Source organism: Mirounga angustirostris, unplaced genomic scaffold (genome assembly GCF_029215605.1).
Source record: "Mirounga angustirostris isolate CCGP_5_RB_7025 unplaced genomic scaffold, mMirAng1.0.hap1 SCAF_1, whole genome shotgun sequence".
NCBI classification, from domain to species: Eukaryota; Metazoa; Chordata; class Mammalia; order Carnivora; family Phocidae; genus Mirounga; species Mirounga angustirostris.
In genome coordinates this window covers 144,838,021-144,863,939 of record NW_026991709.1, presented here as the reverse complement: position 1 = coordinate 144,863,939, position 25,919 = coordinate 144,838,021, and the positions used below count along the sequence as shown (strand labels likewise).

The 25,919-nt window shown below is 48.3% G+C and overlaps 2 protein-coding genes across 3 annotated transcripts in view; both read right to left on the bottom strand.

The window, feature by feature from the left end:
- Nucleotides 1–13,423, bottom strand: part of CMTM7 (CKLF like MARVEL transmembrane domain containing 7) — a 51,943-nt gene extending 38,520 nt beyond the window's left edge. For both annotated transcript variants that reach the window (XM_045903933.3, XM_064589046.1), the window contains exon 1: nucleotides 13,204–13,423. In XM_045903933.3, the coding sequence (XP_045759889.1) occupies nucleotides 13,204–13,359 (156 nt within the window). In that variant the 5' untranslated portion in view covers nucleotides 13,360–13,423. The remainder of the gene's footprint in view (nucleotides 1–13,203) is intronic.
- CMTM8 (CKLF like MARVEL transmembrane domain containing 8) overlaps nucleotides 1–25,919 on the bottom strand; it is a 160,400-nt gene that overhangs the window by 26,721 nt on the left and 107,760 nt on the right. The window lies entirely within an intron of this gene.

Sequence of the window (25,919 nt, the reverse complement as noted above, 5' to 3'; positions counted from 1 at the left end):
GTCATCAAATAGATGTGACCGCCAGTTGACCTGCGAGCGGGACCCAGGCACTCGGAGGTCCTTGCCCCCTCCCTGTCCTTGGAACATGGGTTCCACTTACCTTTCCCACTCCCAGAGGCTGCTCCGAGGACACAGCCTTCAGATGGTGATGTGGTGTTGAGAACATCTGGACGGTATATGTGACTGAACCCGGTTAAGGCCTCGATGTAAACTTTTAAGGTTTGGTGGGCAGGTGCAGAATCCACTCATCTTGCTGCCGCCCAGGACAAGCCTCATATGTAAGTTCCCTTTGCTTATTAAATGTGCCTCCTTCCTCTGCTCCCCCTGCCCGCCCAGTATGGGGGTGGCTGGTTTCAGATTACACCTGGGAAGCTAGGAGAGGGTTTCAAACCAGCAGTCACCATCACCTTCTTCTTTGTGTGTCTCTTATAAAAACTTACTTGTCATTGGACTTAGGGACCTCCCAGGAAATTCAGATAATCATTTCAAGACCCTTAATTACATCTGAAAACCCCTTGTTCCAAATAAGGTAACGTTCACAGGTTCCAGGGATAAGGATGCGGACATATATTTTGGGGGCCGTCATTCAATCCACTACACTGGGAAAGCAATTTTTCGTCCCTAAATCACACTAACACAACTGTATGTTGAAGTGGCAATCACATCTCTAAATATGGGATTGATGTCACCATAAGTGGTGAGAGTAGGTCAGCAAGGAGACCTCTATTAGACCCAGGGGATGCACGGTATGCTGCAGAGTTCTTTCCTCTGACTTAGGCAGCGGTCAATAAACAGGACGCACTGCTCAGTAACGGTGATATTTACGGAACCCTCGTAAACCCAGTGTCACCTCAATACAAGGGTTAGTGGTGCCTCTCTTACCTTTTCCACATGAAACTTACAACAGTACGTGCCAATGAGGCCCCATCTCTGAAATCAAACTGCTTTTCTCCAGGAGAATTTCCTGTGGTTCTGTTCTTAAGTTTTTCCAAGGAGTTAAAACAGATAGGGTCAAGTTATCTATACTACCATGACATTGCTTGTAATTCTCTTGTAAAAGGGTACAGAAATAATGTCGCTCCCTATTGAGCTTACTTTTCATTCAGTACACATTGATTTGTTTTCCTCTCTTCTTGTTTCAAATAGGAAATGAAAAAAAAAAATAACAGGACTGGTTAAGTGGACCTCAAAATGCAACATCGGGGCGCCTGGGTGGCTCAGTCGTTAAGCGTCTGCCTTTGGCTCAGGTCATGATCCCAGGGTCCTGGGATCGAGCCCCGAATCGGGCTCCCTGCTCCACGGGAAGCCTGCTTCTCCCTCTCCCACTCCCTCTGCTTGTGTTCCCTCTCTCGCTGTGTCTCTCTGTCAAATTAAAAAAAAAAAAAAAAAAAGCAACATCAAAAGTCCTGGGTGGTCTGGAAGGCTGAGCAGCCTGGCATTGCAGATCCAGAGGGTGACGGGGCAAGAATACTGATAAACCAGTTTTGCGGGTGGAAGCAGTCTGCAGTCAGGTTTGTTAAGTCCCCAGACTGCATCAGCTTAGAGCCTCAGCAGAGATCAGAAAGACGGCTCCGAAGGAACACAAGCAGGCAGTCCATTGGTGCGCTTCTCAATGGCGCTCCCTTGAACCAGGCCCATGCACCACTTCCCAGGTACTGCAGGGGGCGCTGCGGCTAACTCCGCCCACGTACAACCTTGCGCTAATGATTTCCCTTTGGACAGTTGCAGCTGTCTGGCTCAGAGGTTCCTGGGAGTTTCCTTCTCCCCGCGCCCCCAGGTCTGTAGTCAATGAAGGGTACAAAAGCCCAGCTCCACTGCCTCAAAACAGGAGAATCTGGTGCACCTCACTTTCCAGAGATCCCTGAAAGATCAGGCTGAGGCTTAGACTTCTAAAACCCATCTCTATCGAGCTCCTTCTCCTGCCCCTGCCTGTGTCCCTCACTCAGAACTGACCAAATGCACAAGAACCCCATCTCTAGCTCTACTACTAGGGAAGCTGACTTCAACACCCCCTGTGATGGATGTTGGGAAATTCTAAGAAAACTGCTGGTCACACAAGTTTTCTTGTCACCTAAACTTTCCCAGTTCTTAATATCTCAATGTTACATGGAACTCCGAACACCGAACACTAAGTCTTTCTCAATGTCAGTGGATGTGGAAGACCCCTGAAGCCCTGTTGGAGAAGATCACAAGGTGATGTTTGCAAATCTTAGTTTCAGGATAGATGAAATATTTCCAAGAGCGGGCAACGTTTGGTCCAGGAATTCTATTTTTAGGGACTTCTCCTTCTGATATTCCTGTATACATGTAAAACTATGTTATGTAGAAAGGTATCTGCCACAGCCCTGAGAGAACGAAAGATGGGAAATAACCTAAGTGCTGTCAGTGGGGACTAGTTCAATGGTAAATCCATTCTCTGGAAGGAAATGCAGCTGTTACAGAGAATAACACTTTCTGGATGGATGTGGAATTATCTCCAAGATGGAAAGTTAAGTAATGAAAGTACAGAACAGTGAGTATAAGCATGCTCCCATCAGGGGTGAGAAAGGAGACGCACACGCGCATGCATGCGTGCAGGGACACACACACACACACACAGAAGCACAAAATAATTCCTGAAGGATATACAAGAAACTGGTATCACCGGTAGCCTCCAGGGAGGGAATGCGGAAACTGGAGAACTTTTTATACTTTTAAAATCTTGATCATGTTATCTGTTTTTTTTTAAAGATTATTTATTTGAGAGAGAGAAAAGGGGGGGAGGGGCAGAGGCAGAGAGAGAATCTCAAGCAGACTCCCAGCTGAGCGCAGACCCTGATGCAGGGCTCAATCCCACAGCCCATGAGATCATGACCTGAGCCAAAATCATGAGTTGGACACTTAACCAACTGAGCCACCCCAGCACCCTGATCACGTTACCTATTTTTAAAAAGTAAACATAATTTGAGCAATTACACAGTCATACTTTCTGTTTGGATCAGGACTTTTATTTTTTAGAATGGCTCCGGAAGGGCCCATGGAGGAGAAGAAGAACACTGGGAGATGGAGGTAGTTCTTACAAGCCTAAAGGCTGCAGAGAAGGCCCTGCGTGTTTCCCCATCTGTGAAATGGGAATACTGACACCGCCCAGAAATGCTGTAATGACAAAGTGAGTTCTTGCAGAGCAAGCAGACAGCACAATGCCCAGAGCAAGAGCTCAGCAGATGTACTGCACAGGAATTCAATGACGTATGACCATCGCCCATAGAAAAATCATATGGTTATTATTATTGTAAGGATGGTACTGCTGTTGTCCCATCTTCCATTGCCAAGGAGCAGCCGCAAGAGCGGCTTCTGTGGGTGCAGGAGTTATCTACGGCTGTCTAACAAATGACCACAAACTAAGTAGCTTAAAACAACATTTATTTATCCCGTCGCAGCTTCCATTGGTCAGGAGCCCCAGGTGGGAGTCCTCTGCTCTGAGTCTCGCAAGGCTGCAGACAAGATGTTGGCCAGCCTGGGGTTTTATCCGAGGCTTGGGGTCCTCTTCCAAGGTCTCATGGTTGTTGGCAGACTTTAGTTCCTTGCAGCTCTAGGACGGAGGTCTCTGTTTTTCTGGCCGTCAGCTGAGGGCTGCTCTCAGCTTCTAGACACAACCCATAGGTGCTTGCCATGTGGGTCTCTGCCAGGCCCTTGCCCCACTCCCAAAGCAGTTGACTTCTCAGGGCCAGCAGGAGAATCTCCCTCTTTGGGAAGGACCCAGTACCTCTTTTAAGGACTTTCACATGATTAAGTCAGCCTCACTTGGAGATGATCTCCTTTTGATTAACTCAGAACCAACTGATCTGGGGCCGTAATTACATCTGCAACATCCATTCACCTTGGCATATGACATGGTATCACCACGGAAATGACATCCCATCACCTTTGCTGTATTCTGTCGGTTAGAAGCAAGTCCCAGGCCCCACCCACACACAAGCTTGTGACTCACTGGGGGTCACCCTGGGGGGTGTCTGCCACAGTGGGCTAGCCTGGGAGCCTGCTCACCCTGCATGGAGAGATGGCACACCATGGGGGCAAAAGGCTAGGCCTTGCCCACACCTGGGTTCAAATGCTGGCTCCAGAATTTAATGAATATTTTGAACCTTGGGCAAGTTACAAAACCTCTCAGCCTCCATTGAAACCAAAAGAAGGGGAAGATAAATAATATAGAGTCACTGAAAGGGTTAAACAAAGGGACACTGCATGTACAACTGGCTGACATGGTACATCAGATACTCACACCTTAGTCCCCCTCTCTGTTCCCAACCCTTCCGGGAGGAGCCTGTGACTTACAAACGAGAATAAGAGTGATGGTTTTCTCTTAAGCCTGCCAGCAGCCCTGCGGGTGACATGCAAATACGCTAAAATACTACACACATACTGTTCAATACCCCAGTGAGGGGTTTTCCCTACCCTGGCTGATTTCTTCTCTGGCAAAGGGTGAAATTACCAGTAGCACCTGCTGTCGCGTCTCATAGCACCTCCTTTCAGATCTGCCACAGCCTGCCCACCAACGCGGAGCCAACGCGACCAGTCATGGTACAGCCGAACAACGGCCTCGCGTGCACGCCTCACGTCGTTTTCAAACGAGGTTTAAGGACACGGGACAATACTCATGGTGTATTGATAACGAGAATGAAATGACCCCAAATCGTCCTTTTATGAGCTCAAGATCTGGACGCGAACTGGCTGGTTCAAAACCCAGCTTCACTCTTCATGGCTGTGACTTTGGGCAAGTTACCGAACCTCCCTGCCTCCGTTTCCTCATCTGTAAAATGCCGATGACAATAGGACCTACTCATCATGGGGATTAAACGAGGTAACACATGTAAAACACCTAGCCCAGAGGCTGCTACGTGAATAGTGATCAACACTATTATTATTATTAAAGTACCACTTTTATCACTTGAGAGGAAAAGTTAAAAAAAAGACTTCACAATCACTAGCATTGCGGTCGCCTTCTTAGGGGAATAAAGAAAACCTATGAGGAAGAGTGAGTAAAACTACATTGCAGTCACAGGGTAGTTAGTAATTCTCCATGCTTTCCAGAAGGTTCCAACTTACTCTGTACTGGGAAGCATTTAATTCATTTCTCCTCTGTTTCCGCCTTCCCATCCCCTTCTGAAGGAACTGCGTTTTCTCCATCTTTAAAACTCAGGATGATACCTCTCCTAAGTTCCACGGCGATCCTTTCCATGGGTAACACATGGAAACCGCTTTACAGACAATTTCGCCTTCTCTGTCAAGCCACCTATCCTTTTAGCTATCGGAAGGAAGGAAGGACGGAGGAAAAGAGCATGGCTGCCCCGGGGAAAAGGAAGGGCCAGGTCCCGATCATTGCTGAGTAAAACACAGACCAGGTGAACTGCTTCTTCTGCAGGAGGCGGAGCAGCTTCTCTGTTCCCGATTGCCACCGGGGAGCTGGGATGGGGTGGGGAGAGGTTCCCCCCCCCACCCCCCGTCCTCCTGTCCTCCCCCCACCCCCACAGCCAGTACCGGGCTCTGCGCCAAAGGCCCCCGTGAGGAATGCCAGGAGAGTGAGCGGCGGGCGAGGGAGCCACCGAGCCAAACGGTGACAGAGTGGCGTGCCTGTGGCAGGCGGCGGGTCAGAGGGAGGCTTCCATGGGCAGCACGCCGGGGCAGATGGCAGGAGGAGGAAACAGATGGAGGTCCAGTGGCGCTGGGCAGGAAGTGCTGGGAGCACGGTGGGAGGGCGAGGGCCTGGGAGGAAGGGAGCACAGAGGAGCGCTTCCCTGACCCCAGAATTTGCCTCCACACCCTGACCCCCACAGGGAGTCCCCCAAGTGAGGCCCAGGATTGCCCTGGAGGGTCTTTAATACCCGCTGTAATGCCCGAAAACCTGGGGACTCTCTTCCGACTCACAGGGGACCACACACGCACCCACTTGTGCTCCCCCCTGGCCCCCATCAGCACCCTCTCCTCTGGCCACTGGTTTCCAATCTAGGGGCAGGTGGTTTGTGGGGGTGCCCTGGAGGGGAATTCTTGCCAGTAGTTAAGAATTGCACATGTTCTGCAGCCTGAATAAATAAGCTGTGGTACTATCATTCCTCAAATTTATGCAGATGCTCTTGCCATTACTTAAATGCAAGTGCATTTAAAAGCACTACAGAACCTTCTAGCCCCTCGATGGCACTGTTCCTTTCCCAAACCATCAGACACCAAAAATACTATTACAACTTAAAATATTATCACCATCATACTTGTCTCCTTGAATATCATCCTGGATGATAAAGGGACACCCATTAATTTCTAGATATTAAAACATTTACATCATTGCTTAATGTCACCATTCTCCGAAGGGCACGAAGCACTTCATTTCTCTCTCTGCAAAATTTATTTACACCAGGACTTCTCCACAAGGAAGTTCACCATGGCCTTGTTTGTACATTGGCAGAACTGGAAGCCCTCGAGCCAAAGTAAGGGGGAGGAGGCTGGTCCCACAGACCGTGGTACAGCCACGACTGGCTACAATGATGCTGTTCAAAACCAAATTGCAGACAAACATGAAGTGACACAAGAAAACGTTCATCGCATATTAAGCAAAAAAAAAAAAAAAAAAGGCATTTTACAAAATAGGTATACATCATCCTAATTTTCCTTTTTTTTTTTTAAGATTTTATTTATTTATTTGACAGAGAGCAGAGAGCACAAGCAGGGGGAGCGGCAGGCAGAGGGAGAGGGAGAAGCAGGCTCCCTGCTGAGCAGGGAGCCCGATGCGGGACTCGATCCCAGGACCTTGAGCTCATGACCCGAGCTGAAGGCAGATGTTTAACTCACTGAGACCCCCAGGCACCCCCATGCTGATTTCCTATGTAAAACAAAACAAAACACCCCCAAATTATAGATGTCTACTATGAAATGGTATAAAATTTTACTTTAAAGACTAATCTTGGGAAACAGAGTGGGAGAGTCTACTTTCTTTTTTGTGTTTCCCCAAATTTCTACAATGAGCAAGCATTACTTCTGTCATCAGGAATAAAGCCCATAACTTGGTTGTGTTTTATTATTTTTATTTGTTTGGCTATTGATTGAAAGTAGTTTCTTGTTGTTAGATCAGGATTGGGCCGGGAGTACAAGGATCTTGGCAGTGAGGTTCTTTGCTGCCTTTAACCCTCTGGCTTCCAGGAAAGAGGACAGGGGTGTACAGATTGCATTTGGGAACCAAACTGGTGCTCCCCTGCTACCCAGATGCAAAGCAGAACAAAGAGGGTGGACCGCTCTGGGTTATGCTGGGTCATTCTCCACGCATAAGTCTCTTCACAGCTATACCAGAGGCTGGGCTCCCTGCCACAGTCCAATTCTATTTGGGAACTGGGCTCTGAATTTCCAGAGTGCAGCTCATAATCGCCTTGGCCTGCTGGAGGGTATTTAGAATGCTCTCTCATGCCAGAAAACTGAGTGTACTCTCCGCGGACTCACACACCCACTCAGCTTCCACCCAGCCTGCGTAGGCTCCTTGAATCTTATTTCAGATAAAACATCTCTTTAGGATATTAAATATTGGCAACGCCCTCATTACTATCCTGAAATGAATAAAATGTATATATAATACAATCCTAATCCCTGTGACAACGGAAACAGTTTCCACAAAGTTCCAAAATAACCTCTAGGGGGCGGTACAGCCCTGGTTTGAAAACCACCACTTCAATGGTGGGTTGATGGTGACAGGACGCTTCCCTGATATTCTTAGATGAAGGACCATACCCTCCAGATGATCTGGCAGGCCTTGAGAGTCTGGCCCTTGCACATTTCTCCAGTCTCACCCAAACCACTCCCACCCGTCTCCTCCCCTCCAACCACAGCAATACTCCTTCCAGACTCTGAGTCATTGTCTATGCTTTTCCATCTTCTGGAAATGCTGTTCCCTCTTCCTTCAAATATCCCTTCCTTAGAGAAGCCCTTCCTTACCTTCCAGACAGGCCAGACTCTCTAGTTAATTCTCTATGACACTGAACACCTCTTTTTCCGAGCTTTTGTCCCAGTTTATAGTTACAGATTAATAATCATTTTATTAATGTTTGTTTTCCCTATTTGAGTATAAGGAGCACAGGGACTGATCTGCCTTATTTACTCTTCTTTCCACCATATTCTAGCATACAACAGGTGCTCAAATGTTTGCTGAGTAAATAAATGAAACTTCGGGAGGACGTTTAAGTTTCCATCTTTGTGGCTTGTGGAAACTACACTCTGATTTTCCTTCCATATGGTTCTGCAAATGTCACAGCCCCCGTTTTTCTGCACACGCAGAAAGGGTCTGTCTTGTTAACCTCTGTATTCCACACGCCTCACATAAGAACATAGCAGATACCCAGGAAATGAGATGACGCCTCTTTCTAGATGTCAGTACTGCCCCAAGTACTGCCTCACGCCCTGCTGTATTCTCTTCCCCCCAAAGCCCCCAACCTATCCCTTACCTCCAACTTAAACATACTGAACAAAGGCCTTTGAGAGCTAAGAGTGCACTCCCAACCTCAACAACCTGTACTCAGCTCTCAAGGTTCAACTCAGATGTGACCTTCACCTTCAAGCCTCTCTCCTTCCTTCCTAGTGCAGGTGACCAGACTTTTTTTTATCTCCCCGACCAATTTTGGGACTTGTCTGTCTCCTCAGTGAAACCACAGACTTCCTGAGGGCAAGGGCTCTGTCACAGCCCCCTGCTCCCGCAGAAATGAAGATGGACGTGGCACTCATGTCTGCTGAACTGATGAGGAATGCTGGCGAGGTCACATACAGGGCCATCTGGACCCCTTCAGACCTCAGGGCACTCCCCCCGGGCTCAGATTCTGTGAGGTCTGCAGGGGGACATCCCTTCCTCTAGTAGTGGATATGGGGGGATGGCCAGGGAGTTTCCTATGTTGTGGCCCTCCCACACCCAGTGGTGTCATGCAGAGTACCCCCCTCTGAACTCTTCCCTAGATTTCCTTTTAGCAGCTTTACTGAGATACAATTCACACATTTAAAGTATACAATCCAGTGGTTTTTAGTATATTCACAGGGTTGGGCAACCAACACCACAATCCATTTTAGAACATTTTTATCATCCAAAAAGAAACCACCTACATCTTACCAGCCACTCCCCACTGCTCCCAAACTCCCCAGCCCTGAGCAACCACTAATCGACTTTCTGTCTCTAGAAATTTGCCTGTTCTGGACATCCCATGTTAAGTGGAATCATAGAACATGTAGTCTCTTGGGGCGTCTGGGTGGCTCAGTCGTTAAGCGTCTGCCTTCGGCTTAAGTCATGATCCCAGGGTCCTGGGATCGAGCCCCGCATCGAGCTCCCTGCTCAGTGGGGAGTCTGCTTCTCCCTCTCCCTCTGCCTGCTGCTCCCCCTGCTTGTGCTCTCTATCAAATAAATAAACAAAAATCTTAAAAAAAAAAAAAGAATATGTAGTCTTTTGTTTCTGGCTTCTTCCACTCAGCATGTATTCGAGGATCATCCATGTTGCAGGCTGTGTCAGTACTTTATACTTTTTTCTGCTAATATTCCATCCCATGAATACACCACATTTTATTTATCCATTCATCAGTCCAGTCCTCATCAGGACATTTGGGTTGTTTCCACGTTTTGGCTCTCATGAATAATGCTGCTACGAACTTCTGTGTACAAGTTTTTGTGTGTTTGTGTGTTTTCACACAATATACTTAAGAGAAGTGTTTGCACTTCTCTTCAGTATCTACCTAGGAGCAGAATTGTTGGATCATACAGCAACTCCATGTTTGTTTGAGGAACTGCCAGACTATTTGCCTTTTACACCCCCACTGGCCAACTGGCAACGTATGAGGGCTCTGATTTCTTCACGTCCTTCATATTGTTCTGTCCTGATATCATGTCTTTCCTACTGTTGCCATCCGACTGGGTGTGAAGAGGTACCTCGGTGGGCACTGATTTCCCTAGATCTATTAACAAGCAACAACTCTGCAGGGTCTCGGGCACACGAGGCCCGTCAGGCCTGGGTCGGCCCCAGCTCTGCTGCTCACAGCTGTGGGACATTACTAGTTCAACCTCTCAGTCAGTTTCTTCTTGTCAAAACATGTTCCTTCACATGATCCTTAAAAACAGTTAATGACACTTACATGATGTATAGCATGGAATTCCTAGTCCATCATTTATTTTTTTTAAAGATTTTATTTATTTATTTGTCGGGGGGGGGGCAGGGAGTGCACAAGCAGAGGGAACAGCGGACAGAGGGAGAAGCAGGCTCCCTGCCAAGCAAGGGGCCCGCTGCAGGGCTCGATCCCGGGACTCTGGGATCATGACCTGAGCCAAAGGCAGACGCTTAACCAACTGAGCCAGCCAGGCGTCTGTCCCTAGTGCCTTACAGAGAACAATGGTAAGGTTCAAAAAATAGACCTATTAACAACAACAAAGAAACCCCCTCCTATAGGGCCAACAACTGTGACAGTCTCTAGTCTAAAGAGGAAGACCCAAGAAAACTAAACTATTGGGGCCACAAGATTATAAAAATTCATTAAAGACACAAGTACCAACATTCACTGAGAAACTCACTTTCCTTCCATTATCTCTCCTCATTTTCTGGTGGTGGTGGACCCAGGAGAGACTCAAAGCAAAGAAAGGAAGTTGTTCTCAAAGGGAACAGCCTTTTCAATTATTTCTTAAGGTAACAGGTTGACAGGTCTGTCGATTAGACCGAGGACAACACTTTATGGGAAGTCTAGGACATACAGGTCAGCCTATTCAGGATGCAGATGAGACACCAGTGGTCAAAATCGGAGCCCCGTGGATAGAGTGCTCATCCGTGGCACCACTTCAGTGGCATCTGCCCTGCCCCAATGTTGTTAACTCCTGGCTATGCACATGTTTCTGGGAAAGGAGATGAAAGAATATCAAATGTCCATGCAGGCCCCAGAAAAGAGGAAGAGGAGAATGGGAAAGAGTTAGACAAGAGGCCCAGGTGGACAACCCTAAAGAGTCTCTCAATATGACCACACTGCAAGGGCAAGTTCACTTCCAAGGGGTCTGCTCCAAAGAGCCTGCAATCACAGGGGCCTCCCCAAGGAAGGAAGAAGGCATGAGAATCCCGTGAGGATGGCTTTAAGAGAGACACAACAGAGAAGCTGTTCTCTAGGTCTTTGTTCCCTGCTATGGAACAACAAGTCCTGTGACTGTCACCTGCAACCAGGCTTAAGGGCCACAGGCAAGAGGCTAGCTGAGGAGCTTTCAGTGAAATGGAGCTTGCTCTTCTCTACGAACCTTATCCACCGAACTCATGGACCAACATGGAGCCTTCTCGACCCCATTACCTTTGTCCATCAAACTCATGGACCAGATGAAGGCTTCTGATCCCAATTTTTGTCCACCAAACTCATTATTTGATTCAACATATGTCTTCCAGTGCTCCATTAGGGTCTGTCTCACCCCCGCCCACCTTTTAAGGACAAAGAGGTGGGCTGGTCCCCTCTATTTGGCTGATTAGCAGTCTTACCGCGAGCCAAAAAATGCCTTACTCAAAACCAACACTCCTCAGCACAATTTGTTGTTGTTGGTAGTCGCTAACACTTCCTAATTTTTGGTCCATCCAGACACCCTTCTTAGAGAAAAGAGAACTCAGCCCCCCTCCCTTCAGATCTGGCCTAAGCAGGAAATGACAGCCCCCTCTACACACACCAGAACAACAGTGCTATGGATTCACCGGCAGCTCTCACTGTGTCCAGCACCCTGGGACTGGCCCACCTTAGCGTCCGGATGTGTAACCTTGTTCCTATGCCACATTCCTTCCTCCACACCCCTCTTCAAAACTACCACTCCCCCGCCGCCGCTATTTTTGCTGCAAACATTACAATGAGTGGAGTCACAAACAGCCCAACCTAGTGTCACAAAACACATCAAACGAATGGGAAAGGTGTTTAAGATGAAAATTTGTTTAAAGAAGAAAAAACTGGGAAGAAAGAAAAGAGTGGGGACCATGAGAACGGGCCAGACAACATCAGCCTTGGTGGAAGGCTCCTGCACCACACTGGTCATACTCAGGGCTCAGACTTTCAGCCTGCCTGGCTCCTCAGGTGACCCCTCCCTCAGCTGACTCTGGCTCCCCCAAATGAGTACTGTAGTATCCCCCACCCCCCGCCCGTCCACAGTTGTGCCAAGTTACCCACAGTCAACCACAGGGCAGAAGCGGATGACCCTGTGTTCTGCCGAGTAGTCATAAGATCAATAGCAGCCTAAAGCTAGGTCACAATGCCCACATCATTCACCTCCCTTTATCTCATCGGTCAGGCATTTTATCACCTCACATCATCACAAGAAGGGTGAGTTCAGTACAATAAGGCATTTTGAGAAAGAGACCACATTTACATATTTTTATTACAGTATATAGTTATAACTGTTCTATTTTATTATTAGTCGTTGTTAATCTCCTCTTACGCCTAATCGATAAATTAAACTTCATCATAGGTATGTACACATAGGCAAAAACAGTAAATACAGGGTTGGATACTCCAAACCGTTAGCAGGGGGACTAGGGCACAGTCTCCTCAAAACGGACCTTCCGCATCGATCCCCGGCGTTCCAGCGGCCCCCTGGGACCTGGACCCTCCCTTGCACTTGAGAGGGCAGGTGTCCAGGACAGCTGCCCCCCAGGGTCCCCATCCCTTTTCCCCAACAGGGAACTGAGAACTTCGGACTTCCCCTCTGCGAAACTGCGCCCAGAGCAGGGCAGCCCTGCTCTCTGGGTTGGGAGGAGAGAGGCGGCCTCGAGGGGGAGAAGGCCGGGTTCCGCCGCCTCAGCGCGCCGCCGGGGCGACTCTTCCACCCCCGGCTCGGGTTCGAAGCGGCGCGGCCCGGAGAAGAGGAAGGAAGAGGAAACGCAACTTCTGCCGGTGGCTTCTGTCGGAAAGCGGGTCGGGCCCGCAGAGGGGTGGCTGGGAAAAACCTGGGGCCCTGGAGACCTGCGTCCGCGGGAGCAAGGGCGGCGTCGGGGCTGAGTTCCAGGGCGCGGCACCGGCGCACCCAACTTCCCGAAGGAAAGCCCCCCGCGGACCTGACTGGCGGCGCAGCCCTCCCGCCCCGCCCCGCCCCGCCCGCGGCGCGATGCTCCGGCGGGCTCGGCCCGGCTCCAGCCGCCGCGCGCCACCTCCCGGCTCCCCTGCCCGCCGGGCCTCTCCGCGGGACCCCGGCCCCGCGCCCCGGGCCTCTCTTACCATCTGCGCCACTTTCAGCAGGGCCGAGTACGTGCGGGGGTAGACGGGGTCCAGCAGCCCCTCCGAGGGCCTCGCGCCCGGCTGCCCCGCGCCGGCCCCCGGTCCGCCGCCGCCGCTGCTGCACGTGGTGCGGACGAGCCCGGCTCCGTGCGACATCGCGCGGCCCCCTGCCCGTCCGCCGCCTGCCCGGCCGCGGCCGACCGGCCAGATAAGCCGGGCGGGGCGGGGCGGGGGCGGGGCGGGGGCGGGGCCGGGCGGGCGGCCGGGGGCGGGGCGCACGCGTCCGGGCCCCGCGCCGGAGACCCCGGTCCAGCCCGGGCTGCCCGGCGCTTTCCCGGGAGGGCGCGGCCTCCCTGCGCTCGCCGAGGCGCGGAAGCTGGCCTGGAGGGAGCCGGCACACGGACGGTGGGCCGGGCCCCTCCGAAGCGAGCGAGGCCGGGGCCTCCCGGGGTTTGGTGTGGGCGTGGCTGCGGATGTGAGGGAAGAGGACGTGCCTGAAGTGTAACTTACACGCACCGAAATGCCCAGACCCTCCGGGTTCAGCTCCGTTAATTCTCCTTTATGTGCACACCTGTGTAACCACCGCCAACTCAACTAATAGAACGTGCCAGTACTCCCAAAAGATCCCTCGTGCTTCTTCCCAATCTACCTTCCTTCATAGCACCCCCTGGCCCCAAAGCCTGAGGCCACCACAATATTCTGCTTTCTGTCATTATAGATTCGTTTTGCCCGCTTTTGGACTTGCTATACTTGAAATAGTACTGAATATTCTCACTTGTGTCCGGCTTCTTTCACTCAGCTCCGCGTTTGAGATCTTCCTGTTGTACCTAATAAAGCTGCGGTGAACATTCTGGGAAGTTTTGTTTGTTTGTTTTGGTGGACTTAAGCTCTCCTTTTCTGGGGTAAATACCTATGAGTGGATTTACTGGGTCACAGGGTGCGCCTACCTTTACTTTCATTAGAAGCTGTGAAACAGTTATCCAAGTGACATACTGTGTTGCTTCCCTTCTGGGTTAGTTTAGTTAGTTAGTTAGTTAGTTAGTTAGTTAGTTATTTTCCTTATTTGAGAAAGAGAAAACAGGGGAAGGAACAGAGGGAGAGGGACAAGCACACTCCACAATGAGTGCAGAGCCCAACACACGGCTCGCTCTCAGAAGCCTGAGATCATGACCTGAGCCCCTCCGGGTTATTTTCTGAATGAAGACAGGCCCAGTCGGGGCTACCACGGTGAGATATGTTATCAGTGTTCCCTTTGAGCAGAGTGTCCTTGTGGCTGAACTTCTAACTTCATTTGTGAATGACCCCAAAAATCTGCCTCTCAGAGATTATAGGATGCCGGTGCTGTACAATTAGAAGACTGTCATCAATGTGGCAAAGTCTTGATAATTCTAGAATGTGGAGATATTCACCCAATCTCTATTTTGACAAGTTTCCCAGGTGATTCTGATGAACACTCAACTTGGAGAACCTGTCATTGCCAAGTTTGAGGCATTTGGGGATTCATTATGCTATTTTCCCTACTTTTGTATATACATTTGGTAATTTTCATGACCCAAAAAAAAAAAAAAAAATTAACTCCATTATCTGTCTTCTCTTTAGATAACACTGCCTGCTACCTCTACTTCTTTTTTTTTCTTTTTTAAGATTCTATTTATTTGACAGAGAGAGACACAGCGAGAGAGGGAACACAAGCAGGGGGAGTGGGAGAGGGAGAAGCAGGCTTCCTGCTGAGCAGGGAGCCCGATGCGGGGCTCGATCCCAGGACCCTGGGATCATGACCTGAGCCGGAGGCAGCCGCTTAACGATGAGCCACCCAGGCGCCCCTGCTACCTCTACTTCTTTCTCCATGAAACAAAGGTAAGTGTCCCTAGGAGCGGCTGTGACAGACACACAACCATTCTGTAACAGTCCCAGCTCTATGCCCACTGGCATGAAGTTGGTATTATATATCGTTTTGTCTGTAAATTTACATTTTTCACTCCCTTCCTTTGTCAAGGCTTCAGAACCCACAACGGAGATGATAGAGGTGGGTCTTTGTTGGAGTGAAGGTTTCAGGGAAACCCAAACACCAAGCACTGGATAATTTCTCCACCTCTGAAGGGCCTTCATCCAATTCTCCAGCAATCTTCTAAATCAGTGATTTTCAATGTATCGTCCCTGGACCAGCAGCACCAGCTTCCCCTGGGAACTTGTGAGAAATATAAATTCTCAGGCCCCTCCCAGAACTGCTGAATCAGAAACTCTGGGGGTGAGGCTCAGCAATCTGTGTTTTGACAAGTTGTTACCCCTCCCCCCCACCTCCCACATGATTCAGATGCATGCTGAACTTTGAGAACCACTGTCATTTCCTGAGGCCACTGGAGTTGAGAATTTGCTGGGTTTCTCTGACTCCTATTGGCCGATGTGGCCATCCAGCCCAGGAAATAATCCCTGCTGGCAGCCACTCTTAAGTTAATCACTGCATCATGATCAATTAAGAGCTTGAGCAAGATGCTTGGCCGTACAAGGGCCATGTGCCGGCCTGGTGTCAAGCAAAGGCTCCATAGATCTGACCTGCTGCCATGCACACGGAGATTTCTACACTGGGTGATGCTCTTGGTGGGAAGGGCTGCCCCTTGGAGGAGCAAGGGCTTAGGCAAAGGACTCCATAACCCCCCTTAAAGATCTCACACTCTAGGAGAAAGCCAACCAGATGCACGGTCTCCAAGTAGCCAGTGAGAATTCAAGAATTTCGAAGTTCTTCTCTGTTCACCTGCCCCGAGGGACTGTAGGTTCCAAGGCTTCAATTAGACTGTCACTGTCTGACTACAACTCATTTACACCAGTGTAATTATGATATCATCTCTGGTCAGATATAATGAAAGAATATAATAAAATGAGAGTTGACTCTGTATCAGTCGCGGTGCTTTTGGTTGCAAGTGACAGAAACGAAACTCAAGCAGAAAGAATTCATTGGCTTGTGTAACTGTGGTATGTAGACATGAGACCTAGTTCAGGCAGATCCAGGTGCTCAAATCAGGCATGGTCAGGACTTACGTTCTTATGGTTCTGGAGGCTGGAAGTCCAAGATCGAGGGGCCATCAGGGCTGATTTCCGGTGAGGCCTCTCTTCCTGAATTGTAGACAGTTACCCTCTCACTGAGTCCTCACATGTCCTCACCCCTCTGTGCACGGGGATAGGGGGTGAGAGAGAGAGAGAGTTGGGCTGGGGGGGAGATCTGGGGTCTCTTCCTCTTCTTATAAGGACACCAGTACTATGGGATTGGGGCCCCACCCTTATGATCTCATTTAACCTTAATGATCTCCCATAAGGCCCCATGCCCAAATACAGTCATACTGGGGGCTAGGGTTTCAACATATGAATTTGGGGGGGCATAATTCAGTCTATGGCAGGCCCTCTGATTGGTCCAAATATGGGTCATGGCTCTATCTTTTAAACAATCTTTATATCCAGGGAGTAGATATTTTTATTGGACAGGGCAATTTCTACCTACCCGTGTAGCTGTGTGTGGGTAGTTCTCCAGGACAACAGGAACTGAGTGGGGGAGGGGTGATTCCCAAAAGGAAATCCGGGTGTAGGTCCCAGAAAGGGGAAGGAATATTAGGCAGTGTTATGCACTGAATGCTTGCATCCCCCACAAATTCATACATTGAAGCTCTAACCTCCAGTGTTTTGCTATTGGAGATGGGGCCTTAGGGAGGTAATTAGGGTTGGATGAGGTCATGAGGGATTAGTGCCCATGGCCTTTTGTGCCCTTATAAGAGACACCAGAGAGTTCTTTCCCTCCTTCTCTGCCATGTGAAAACACAGCAAGAAGGCTGCTATCTGCAAGCCAGGAAAGGAGCTCTCACCAGAAACAATTGGCTAGTACCTTTATCATGGACTTCCCAGCCTCCAAGACTGTGAGAAAAGCCCCCAGTCTATGGTATTTTGTTAAGGCAGCCCAACCTCAGACAGGAAGGCAAAAGCATCCATGTCCGTGACACTCTTCTAATCCTTTTAAATCCTTTTTGAGTTGAAGTTTTAGAAGTTTTTAGGCTCTGAGAACCAGCCAGACTTTCAGGCCCTTCTGGGGAACATCAGGTGTCCGTTAAGTTCTTGGCCACATCCACTTGGACCAGGATGGCCCATGAGCCAGGAGCAGCCCATCAAGGGGTCGGCCAGCAGCATTTGGAGTGGCCTGACATGTGAGCTTTGCCCAATAGAAGCCCATCAGATCCTCTCTGTTGAGGAGTCTGACTTGGAGGCACTGGGAGGGGTTAGCAGTTGACAAGGAGAGGAAGCAGAAGCCAAAGGACCACAAGACAGAAGGCAAAAGTTGTGAGGCTGAAGGGCCATGGCAGGGACTAAGGAGGGTTGAGTGGAACAGAGTGGCTGAAACCCAGTGGATGGAGAGCAGCGTATGCTCATTACTGAGGGCCAACAAGAAATCTGGTCCTTGGCTCTGGGTGGGACCCTGAAACCTTTGTCTCTGCTACCTGGCTGTGTGGCCAAGGGGCAGGACTCTGGAACCAAGCCACCAGAGTTTGGCTCCCAGTGCCATCCACTGTGGATATGTGTCCTTGGGCAAGTTACCCAACCTCTCTGAGCTTCCATTTCCTCATCTGTAAAGAGGAGCAACAACAGAACTGACCCTCAGGGCAACTGTGAGACATGAATGGGATAATATACACAGACAGTGCCTCCAATAGTGTTTGGCTCATAGTAATAAACGTTACATTTTTTTTAAGTTATTATTCCAGGGGCGCCTGGGTGGCTCACTTGGTTAAGTGTCTGACTTTTGGTTTTGGCTCAGGTCATGATCTCATGGGTCGGGGACAAGCCCCATCAGGCTCTGAACTCAGGGGAAGTCTGCGTGAAGAGTCTCTCTCTCCCTCTCCCCCTTCCCCCACTCACGCACACATGCACACACGTGCTCTATCAAATAAATAATAAATCTCTTTTTTTAAAAAAGTTATTACTTCAAGGAGTGCCTGGCTGGCTCAGTTGGTAGAGCATGCAACTCTTGATCTCCAGGTTGTGAGTTTGAGCCCCATGTTGGGTGTAGAGATTAATTAAAAATAAAAGAAAAAAGAAAGACAAAGAAAATTCCAGGTCCAGACGGTTTCATTGGAGAGTTCCACCAAACATTCAAAAGTAATTATTCCTTACATCCTTATGTATTTAAACAAGAAGACTCCACCACCTGGAGGCTGAGGGACCCCCAGTGGGTTACTGTTTCCATAACCATAAGCATCAGAGACCATTTCTAAGGGTGAAAAAAAGACTTCTTGGATCTGTAATAGATTGTCAGGCAATCTGAGTAACTGAAAGAGCTACTGGGGGATAATTTCACTGGGAAGGGGAGGAGGGGGAGAAAGAGGATTCACCTAGTTATTTGTGACTCATGCGTCATGACCCTTCCACATGCCAGGCAGAACAATTCATAGAAGAGGAACTCCCTCACCCAGGGAGTTTGGAGCCCATAACAATGTGGGGGAATAGAGTCAGGTGACAGAGGGAGCTGTGACTGTCAACTCAGGGAAGGCTTCCTGGAGGAGGGGCCGTCTTAACCACACATGGAAGGATAATGAGCTATTGGTGGTTGGAGAAGAGAGTTCAGAGAAATATTCAGAGCCATGACGTATCAGAGGGCATGAAGCTTACTGAGGTTTGAGCACGGGGGTCCAAAGGAGGGGAAGGTGCTAGATGAGGCTGAAGAGGTGGCAAGACATGGCAAAGACAGGTGGGTCCCCTCACTCCTGTGTGTGCGCCCAGTTCTGCACTTCCGCTGCAAATGTCTGATGCACCACACTTCAGGCTTAGCTTCTCTCTTCTCAGACTGGGAGATTCTAGAGGGAAGAAATTATGTGTGGAAACTCTGCAGTCAAGGTCATGCTGCCTTGGGTTTGAATCCTAACTCTGCCATCTACTAACTCGGTGAATTTGGGAAGTTTCTGAGCCCCTCTGGGACTCAGTTTCCCTATCTGTAAAATGAGGATGCAAACTTGTACCAATACTTCCTATCCAATTATCATCTGCAGCACCACCCCAAAGGTTAGGGGCTTACCAGCATTTATTACTATCTCATATGGTTCTCGTGATTTGACCTGGCTCAGCCAGGCAGTTCTCCCTTGGGCATCTCACGCAGTTGGAATCAGATGGGTACCAGGGCTCGAGTCATGTGAAGGCTCGGTTGTGCTGGAGGTCCTAGAAGGTTCTCTCACATGTCTGGCCATTGATGCTGGCTGTTGACGGGGAGCTCAGCTATGGCTGTCAAATGGAGTGCCTGCATGTGGCCTCTCCATGTGGCCTGGGCCTCTCAGAGCATGACAGTGGGGTTCTGAGAGGGAGCACTGCAATGAACATTCCAGGAGGCAGGACAAGGACGATGCCAGGGCCATTAAAGACTATGCCTGGAACTGGAACATGATCAATTCTTCCATATTCTACTGGTTAATGAGTTCACAGGACCTGCCCAGATTCTAGAGGGTGGTAAAATATTCTCCACCATTTGATTAGGAAGTTGTATGGTGACATTGTCAAGCCATCTTTTGAAAATACAACCTGCCATGCCTTCCATGAGGATTTGTAAGTTAAAGCATGGAAAACTCTCGGCAGCATGCCGAGCACATAGCAAGTCCTCTGAAGTATGCAGGCTCTTCGTGGCCTTTATCCTGATGCCCTCAGCACTAATCACAATGCCTGGCACAAAAGAGTGCAACTTTGTTATTTTTCAATTTGATACTGGACAAACTATTTACCATTTATTTATGTTTACTTGCCAGGCAGCCCAAGAATAATTGTGATTCTCATTAAACAGGTCAGATCAATTTCACTGTTCTATTAAAGTAAAATTAAGTCTGAATATGCATGCTCAATCTGCATTCTTTGTTGTGCATACAGAATCACCCTCTACTTGGACATGGGGAAAAAGTGAGAGAAAACATACCCAGAGAGTCAAGAAAAGAGCAGCGCGGAAAGAGCATCGGATTCAGAGTTAGCAGCCCTGGCTTGGGGTCCAGGCGCCTCACAGCCACTGTGAGCATGAATCTCCCTAACTGCAAAGTGGGGGGTGACACAGCTTTCCTCCCAGGAAAGGTAAATCCCAGGGCTGCTGTGAGGCTAGACTAAGTGAGATTATGCTTGTTCGGGCATTTGGTACAGGTCAGTGGAATGTGAAACAGGCTAGGACAAAAGCTGGTTGGGCCTGACAGGTTAGGGCACGGGCAAACAGGTGCAAACAGCATTTTAAGCCAGCACTTAGCAAAAGACAAAAAAACCAAAACCAAACAAAGCAAAAACCCAAACACCCCAAAAATCAAAAACCTCAGGGCTGCCTTTGGTTCATGTCTGCCCACTTGGCTTGTTATCATCCTCATCCTGTTTATATGCCTTGCGCCATGTCCCTCAGAAACCCAAAAGAGAAGTCTGTGCATAACTAAGGGACAAGAACCATTGCTAGCACTTGCTGGCCCGTTCCAGACATCTGTCCTCCGTTCCAGCCTGCATTTGAGAATTTGGCACTGAATTGCACAGGTGGCTCCTCATTACCTCCTCCTCCTGTCAAGCGTGTTTCTGGAAAAACCACCATATGGTGGATTGTCACTGAGCAGACTGATAGCTGCTGCTGATGTTTGTCTGCTCCAATATGATCGGCGAGGTGAGGTTTGCTGTTGGCCAGCACGCACATGGAGACATATGATGATCACAGGCAGTGAAGCCCGGCCTGAGAGTTTTCTCTCATTTTGTTGATTTCCTATGTGTTTGCCATGTCTCAAGTAGACTGCAGGCTTCCTGTAGACAATCTCCTCCATGAATGCTCCCCAGTGGCTGCAACTTGCTGATGAGTGGCTTACCCATGCTTTGGGACTGCGCATTTTAGGAGAGGTGGGGCAGGGGGGAGACACCCTATTTCCTTATGCAGTGGAGGGTCTGCATGAAGCTCCTGGTTTCATTTGCTTGACCTTTGGGGTGAGGGGTTGGGACTCTGGCTGCAGCTCTGCCCAGAGGTGAGGCTGTCGGAAGGTCAGCGTTCCTCTTTGAGAAGTGGATGGGTACCACCTGTCTTTGCTAATAAAGTAACATACAAATATAAGGAATAATTTGCTTTTTATGCTGATGTTTTCTACCAGAATCAGTATTCCTTCTATGAAGTTATCAAGGGATGGGAGCGGGGAGTGGGAGAGGGGAGAGGCTCTTTTTTCTACTTTATCCATGGAATCTTTCATATATGAGAGAAATGGTGGCCAAAGAGGACTCTGCTTCCCTTCAAAAGGAGACAGACAATGGGTATAGTCCCCTGAATGGTTGCCACGCAATTGCTCTGGGGGCCACTGGTCTGCCTTCATAAGGGGACCTGAAGATGTTAATTCTCCCACTAACCATGAGGATCCTGGTTTTTCCAACTTCCTTGAAACCACTGCCTGCTCTTGTCTTCGATTTAAAGATATTTGCTATTTCCTGATTATGAATGTATTCCCTGCTCCTTATAGAAAATTAGGGGAGATTCACAAAACAACGAAGAAAATAAAAATCACCCCATGATCCCACCAATCTTTACAGTCTGGTTTGCTCTGCCTTTTGTCAACTCCAAGTTGTACTATCAACGTGTTTTAGTAAGAATTCCTCAGTTTTCAGTGGCAGCATTGATTGGTGTGTTCATAGACAACTTATTTTTCTCCATTATGTAATTTTAGAAAGACAGCCCCTTAACAACTGATCTTCAATTTAATAGCCAATTTAGTAACCACGATTCAGCACAGCTTGAGAAGTGTGTTAAAAATACAAAGTTAAATCATTAATGATGGTGCTAATCAATTCTGATTTAGAATAAACTTGGGAGGGAGTGGGTTGTAGTGCATTCATTTCTAAAGGCTCTTTCAATGGACTTTTTTATTTAACCATTCTTCTGTTAGGGTTTTAGGCTGATGCAGGTTTTTTTTGTTTTTGTTTTTATTTTAAGTAATCTCTATGCCACATGCGGAGCTCGAACTCATGACCCTGCGATCAAGAGTTGTATGCTCTACAGCCTGAGCCAGCCAGGCACCCCTGTGGTTGTTTTTGTTTTGTTTTGTTTTCCTACTATACATAAGACCAGGATTAACATCTTTGTGCATGAACCTCAAGCTCCCAAGAGAAGCATCCCCAAATCCAAGGGAATGAGTATTTTTAAGGCTCTACATATATATGCCAAATAGATTTCTGGAAATGTTGTACCACTTTATCCTCACACCCTATGAAGTTTCCACCTGCTTCTTTCCCTCCCACTACTGATGTTTTCAGTCAGCTACACTGGAGGAACTGCAGACCGGGGTAAGAAGACCTGCATGATGTCAGCCCAAGCTATTCCAATGACTCGTGGTGTAACCTTGCACAAACCGCTGATACCTAAAAAGTCTCAACTGTCCTTATCAGATAAATGGGGCTGTGGACAGCTGTTTTATCTAAGACACAGATGTTGAGGACCCACTGACACCTGTATGCAAGTGACCTGTCAAGTATAAAATTGTAAGTTGACTCATATGAAATTTTTGTAGGTCAAAGAGTTAAATATTGGCAATTTTAATATAGTTCAACCTCATGCTATATCATTATGTGGTTGGACGTTGTTAGGCAATTAGTCATTTATGCCTTCCAGAAACCAATCAGCTAGCTGTGGATTCTCCCAGGTACCTAGCCCAGTAACCACCTGGCGGCTCTCATTACTAAGCACTTTCTGACATTTATTTTCAGGCACCGTGAGTGGGTCGGCAGATTCGGCTCTTCACCCGCAGGTCCGTCCCTTGTGGCCTGCTCAGTGCTGGGTCCCCTGTCATGTGCAGAGCACTCACTCACCCACCTCTCCCTCCCACGGCTGCTCAACAGTCTCACATTCGGCCGGCGCTGGCTTCACAGCCACACTCAGCCTCTTTGTCTTCTAACCTGCGAATCCTTTGAGATCTTCTGGGACTCGGCAGTCACGTTCCGGCATCTTCACGGCGGCCGGCATTTATTGAACACATACTGTGGTCCACACTGTGCTGAGCTCCCGAGGGAAGATGGAGATGAAAATGCACTACCCCACCCCTGCAACACATCACAGAACCAGATGGGAGGAAGATGGTAACAAACCATTCGACAGCATGGCAGAGGAGGAGAGGGGCCATCGGGACATTTCAAAATGCCCCATGGTGTTTTTCTTTTAAAATTAACTTTCTCTTTTTTTTTAAATAAAGATTTTATTTATTTATTTGACAGAGAGAGAGAGAAAAAGAGCACAAGCAGGGGGAGAGGCAGAGGGAGAAGCAGGCTCTGCACTGAGCAGGGAGCCCGACGCAGGGCTCGATCCCAGGACCCTGGGACCATGACCCAAGCTGAAGGCAGATGCTTAACCGACTGAGCCACCAGGTGTCCCAATAAAATTAACTTTATCAAGGGGTGATTTACATAAAACAAAACGACGTTTTAAGTAACAGTTTGTGAATTTTGGCAATTATATATGCACATGCAATCCCCACCACAGTCAAGATGTACACTATTTCTGCCCCCCTCAGAACATTTCCCTGTGCCCCTTTCTAGATAATCCCTTCCACCTCTAACCTCAGGCAACCGCTGATCAGCTTCCTATCACTACAGATTTGTTCTGCTTTTTTTTTGTATTTCATGTCAATAGAATCAAACTTTTTTTTTTTTTAAATTTGGCTTCTTTCATTCAGCATAGTATTTCAGTGATTCATCTACATTGTTGCACATGTCCAGTTTGCTTCTTTTCATTGCTGAGTCTTATTCCATTGTGCGAATACACCATAATTTGAATACACTGTTTCATAGTCACTTTGGTTGTTTCCAGGTTTGGCCAATTATGAATACAGCAGCTGTGCCTATTCTTGCCTAAGTCTTTTTGTGGACATAGTTCTCATGGGTAAATACCTAGGAATGGAATTGCTGAGTCATATGATAAGTGTATGTTTAACTTTATAAATAATTATACCATTTTACAGTCCCACCAGCAATGAATGAGAATTCCAGAGTCTCCATGACCTGGTTAACACTTGGTACCACCAATCTTTTTAATTTTAGCCTTTTTGGTGAGGCCTCTCATTGTGGTTTTAACTAGAAAAATATGTACCTTGTTCCTGTCAAGCGTGGAGGCGTAATCCTCACTCTTATAGGGTCAGTGTTCTTTGGTACTAAGGGCCAACTTACTTTCAGAGAAGGAAGCCATTTCTCAAGGATGACTAATTGTCTTTGAGATACAACAAGGTAGAGTTTTCATTATAAGTTAAAATGATCGGAGGCCATACTGTTCATGTTTCTCAATATTGCAATGACCAAAGTCAGGTCATGGAAACTCTTTGAGTCCCCATCCCCCTGCTGTTTCTCTTTCTAGTATCTTTCCATGTTATCACCATCCTTAAACAATAGCTTTGGGAAGGCCTGAGTCAGTCTCTCAAGTGGACTCTCAAATTTTCCTTTTTCTACCCCTCCTTTTATTTTTAAAAGATTTATTTACTTGGGGTGGGGAGGGAGAGGGAGCTTGAGTACGTGGGAGGGAGGGGCAGAGGGAGAGGTAGAGAGAGAATCTCAAGCAGATTCCCTGCTGAGCGTGGAGCCCGACTTAGGGCTCGATCTCAGGACCTGCAATCATGACCTGAGCCGAAACCAAGAGTTGGATGCTTAACTGACTGTGCCGCCCAAGGTGCCCCCCTTTTCTACCTTCTATTGCTAAATAGTACTAACATTGACTTATAACATCATTATTGTCATCTCCTTAGAGCCTTGTGGCGACTATTAGAGAAAGTAAATCAGAACCAAGTTGTTACACGTTTGCTTGAAAGCCATGTGCCAGGATGTCCTGTGCACTGGTTAGGATGCATGCTATTGCAAGTAACAAGAATTAGTTTAGGCAAAGTGAGTATAATTGCTCATGTCATGGCAAAGCCCAGAGTTTGACAGCATGGATTCAGTGGCCCAATGATGTAACCATGAAGTTTCTTTCCATCCCTTTGCTCTTCCTTCCAGTCATCTTCATCCCACGACTGGCTCTCCCTCGTGGTCACAGAATATTTACCAACAACTTCCCACCTACTCATTACCTCAGAACTCCACAACAGGCAAGCCCTGAGTCACATGCCCATCCCTGAACCAATCAGTGTGGCCAGGGAGGTGGAATTAGCTTAGAGCCACAGGCCCCCATCCAAGTGCAGTCAGCTTCCCCCATGAAGCTGAGGCGTAAGAGGGAGGCTGTTTATTAAATAAAAACTAAGACAACAAGAGGAGGGAGAAGAGATGTGGGCCAGGCAGCGACAAGCTCCTCTACTTTCTTCCTTCCTGGATTTAGTTATTCTGAATATTCTAGGGAAAAAAACCTCTGTCATTGACATTCAAGTTTTCTCAAAACATACCTTCCAAATGCAATGTCTCTTCAGTCAACAACTATGTCAGCCACCTTCCTGAGTTTCTGAAATCATCACCTGTGTTGCCAAGCATTTTCCCTCAAGCCCGGTCTTCTTCTGTAGAGCAAACACCTAAGTTCACCCACCGCCCAACTGGTAACCAGACTTATTCTGATCTCGCCCATTACTCTCAGTCAGCCACATGGGGATGGTCACCCTACTTGCCTCCACAGCCATCTGCTTGAACCCCACACTTGGCAGCAGCATGCTGCCAGGACTTCCACGTAAGGCCAAGTGAACAAACGCTCCTTAGGTTGTCGTCTTACAGGGTGTGTGTTTGCTCATGCGCCCCAGCTTTAT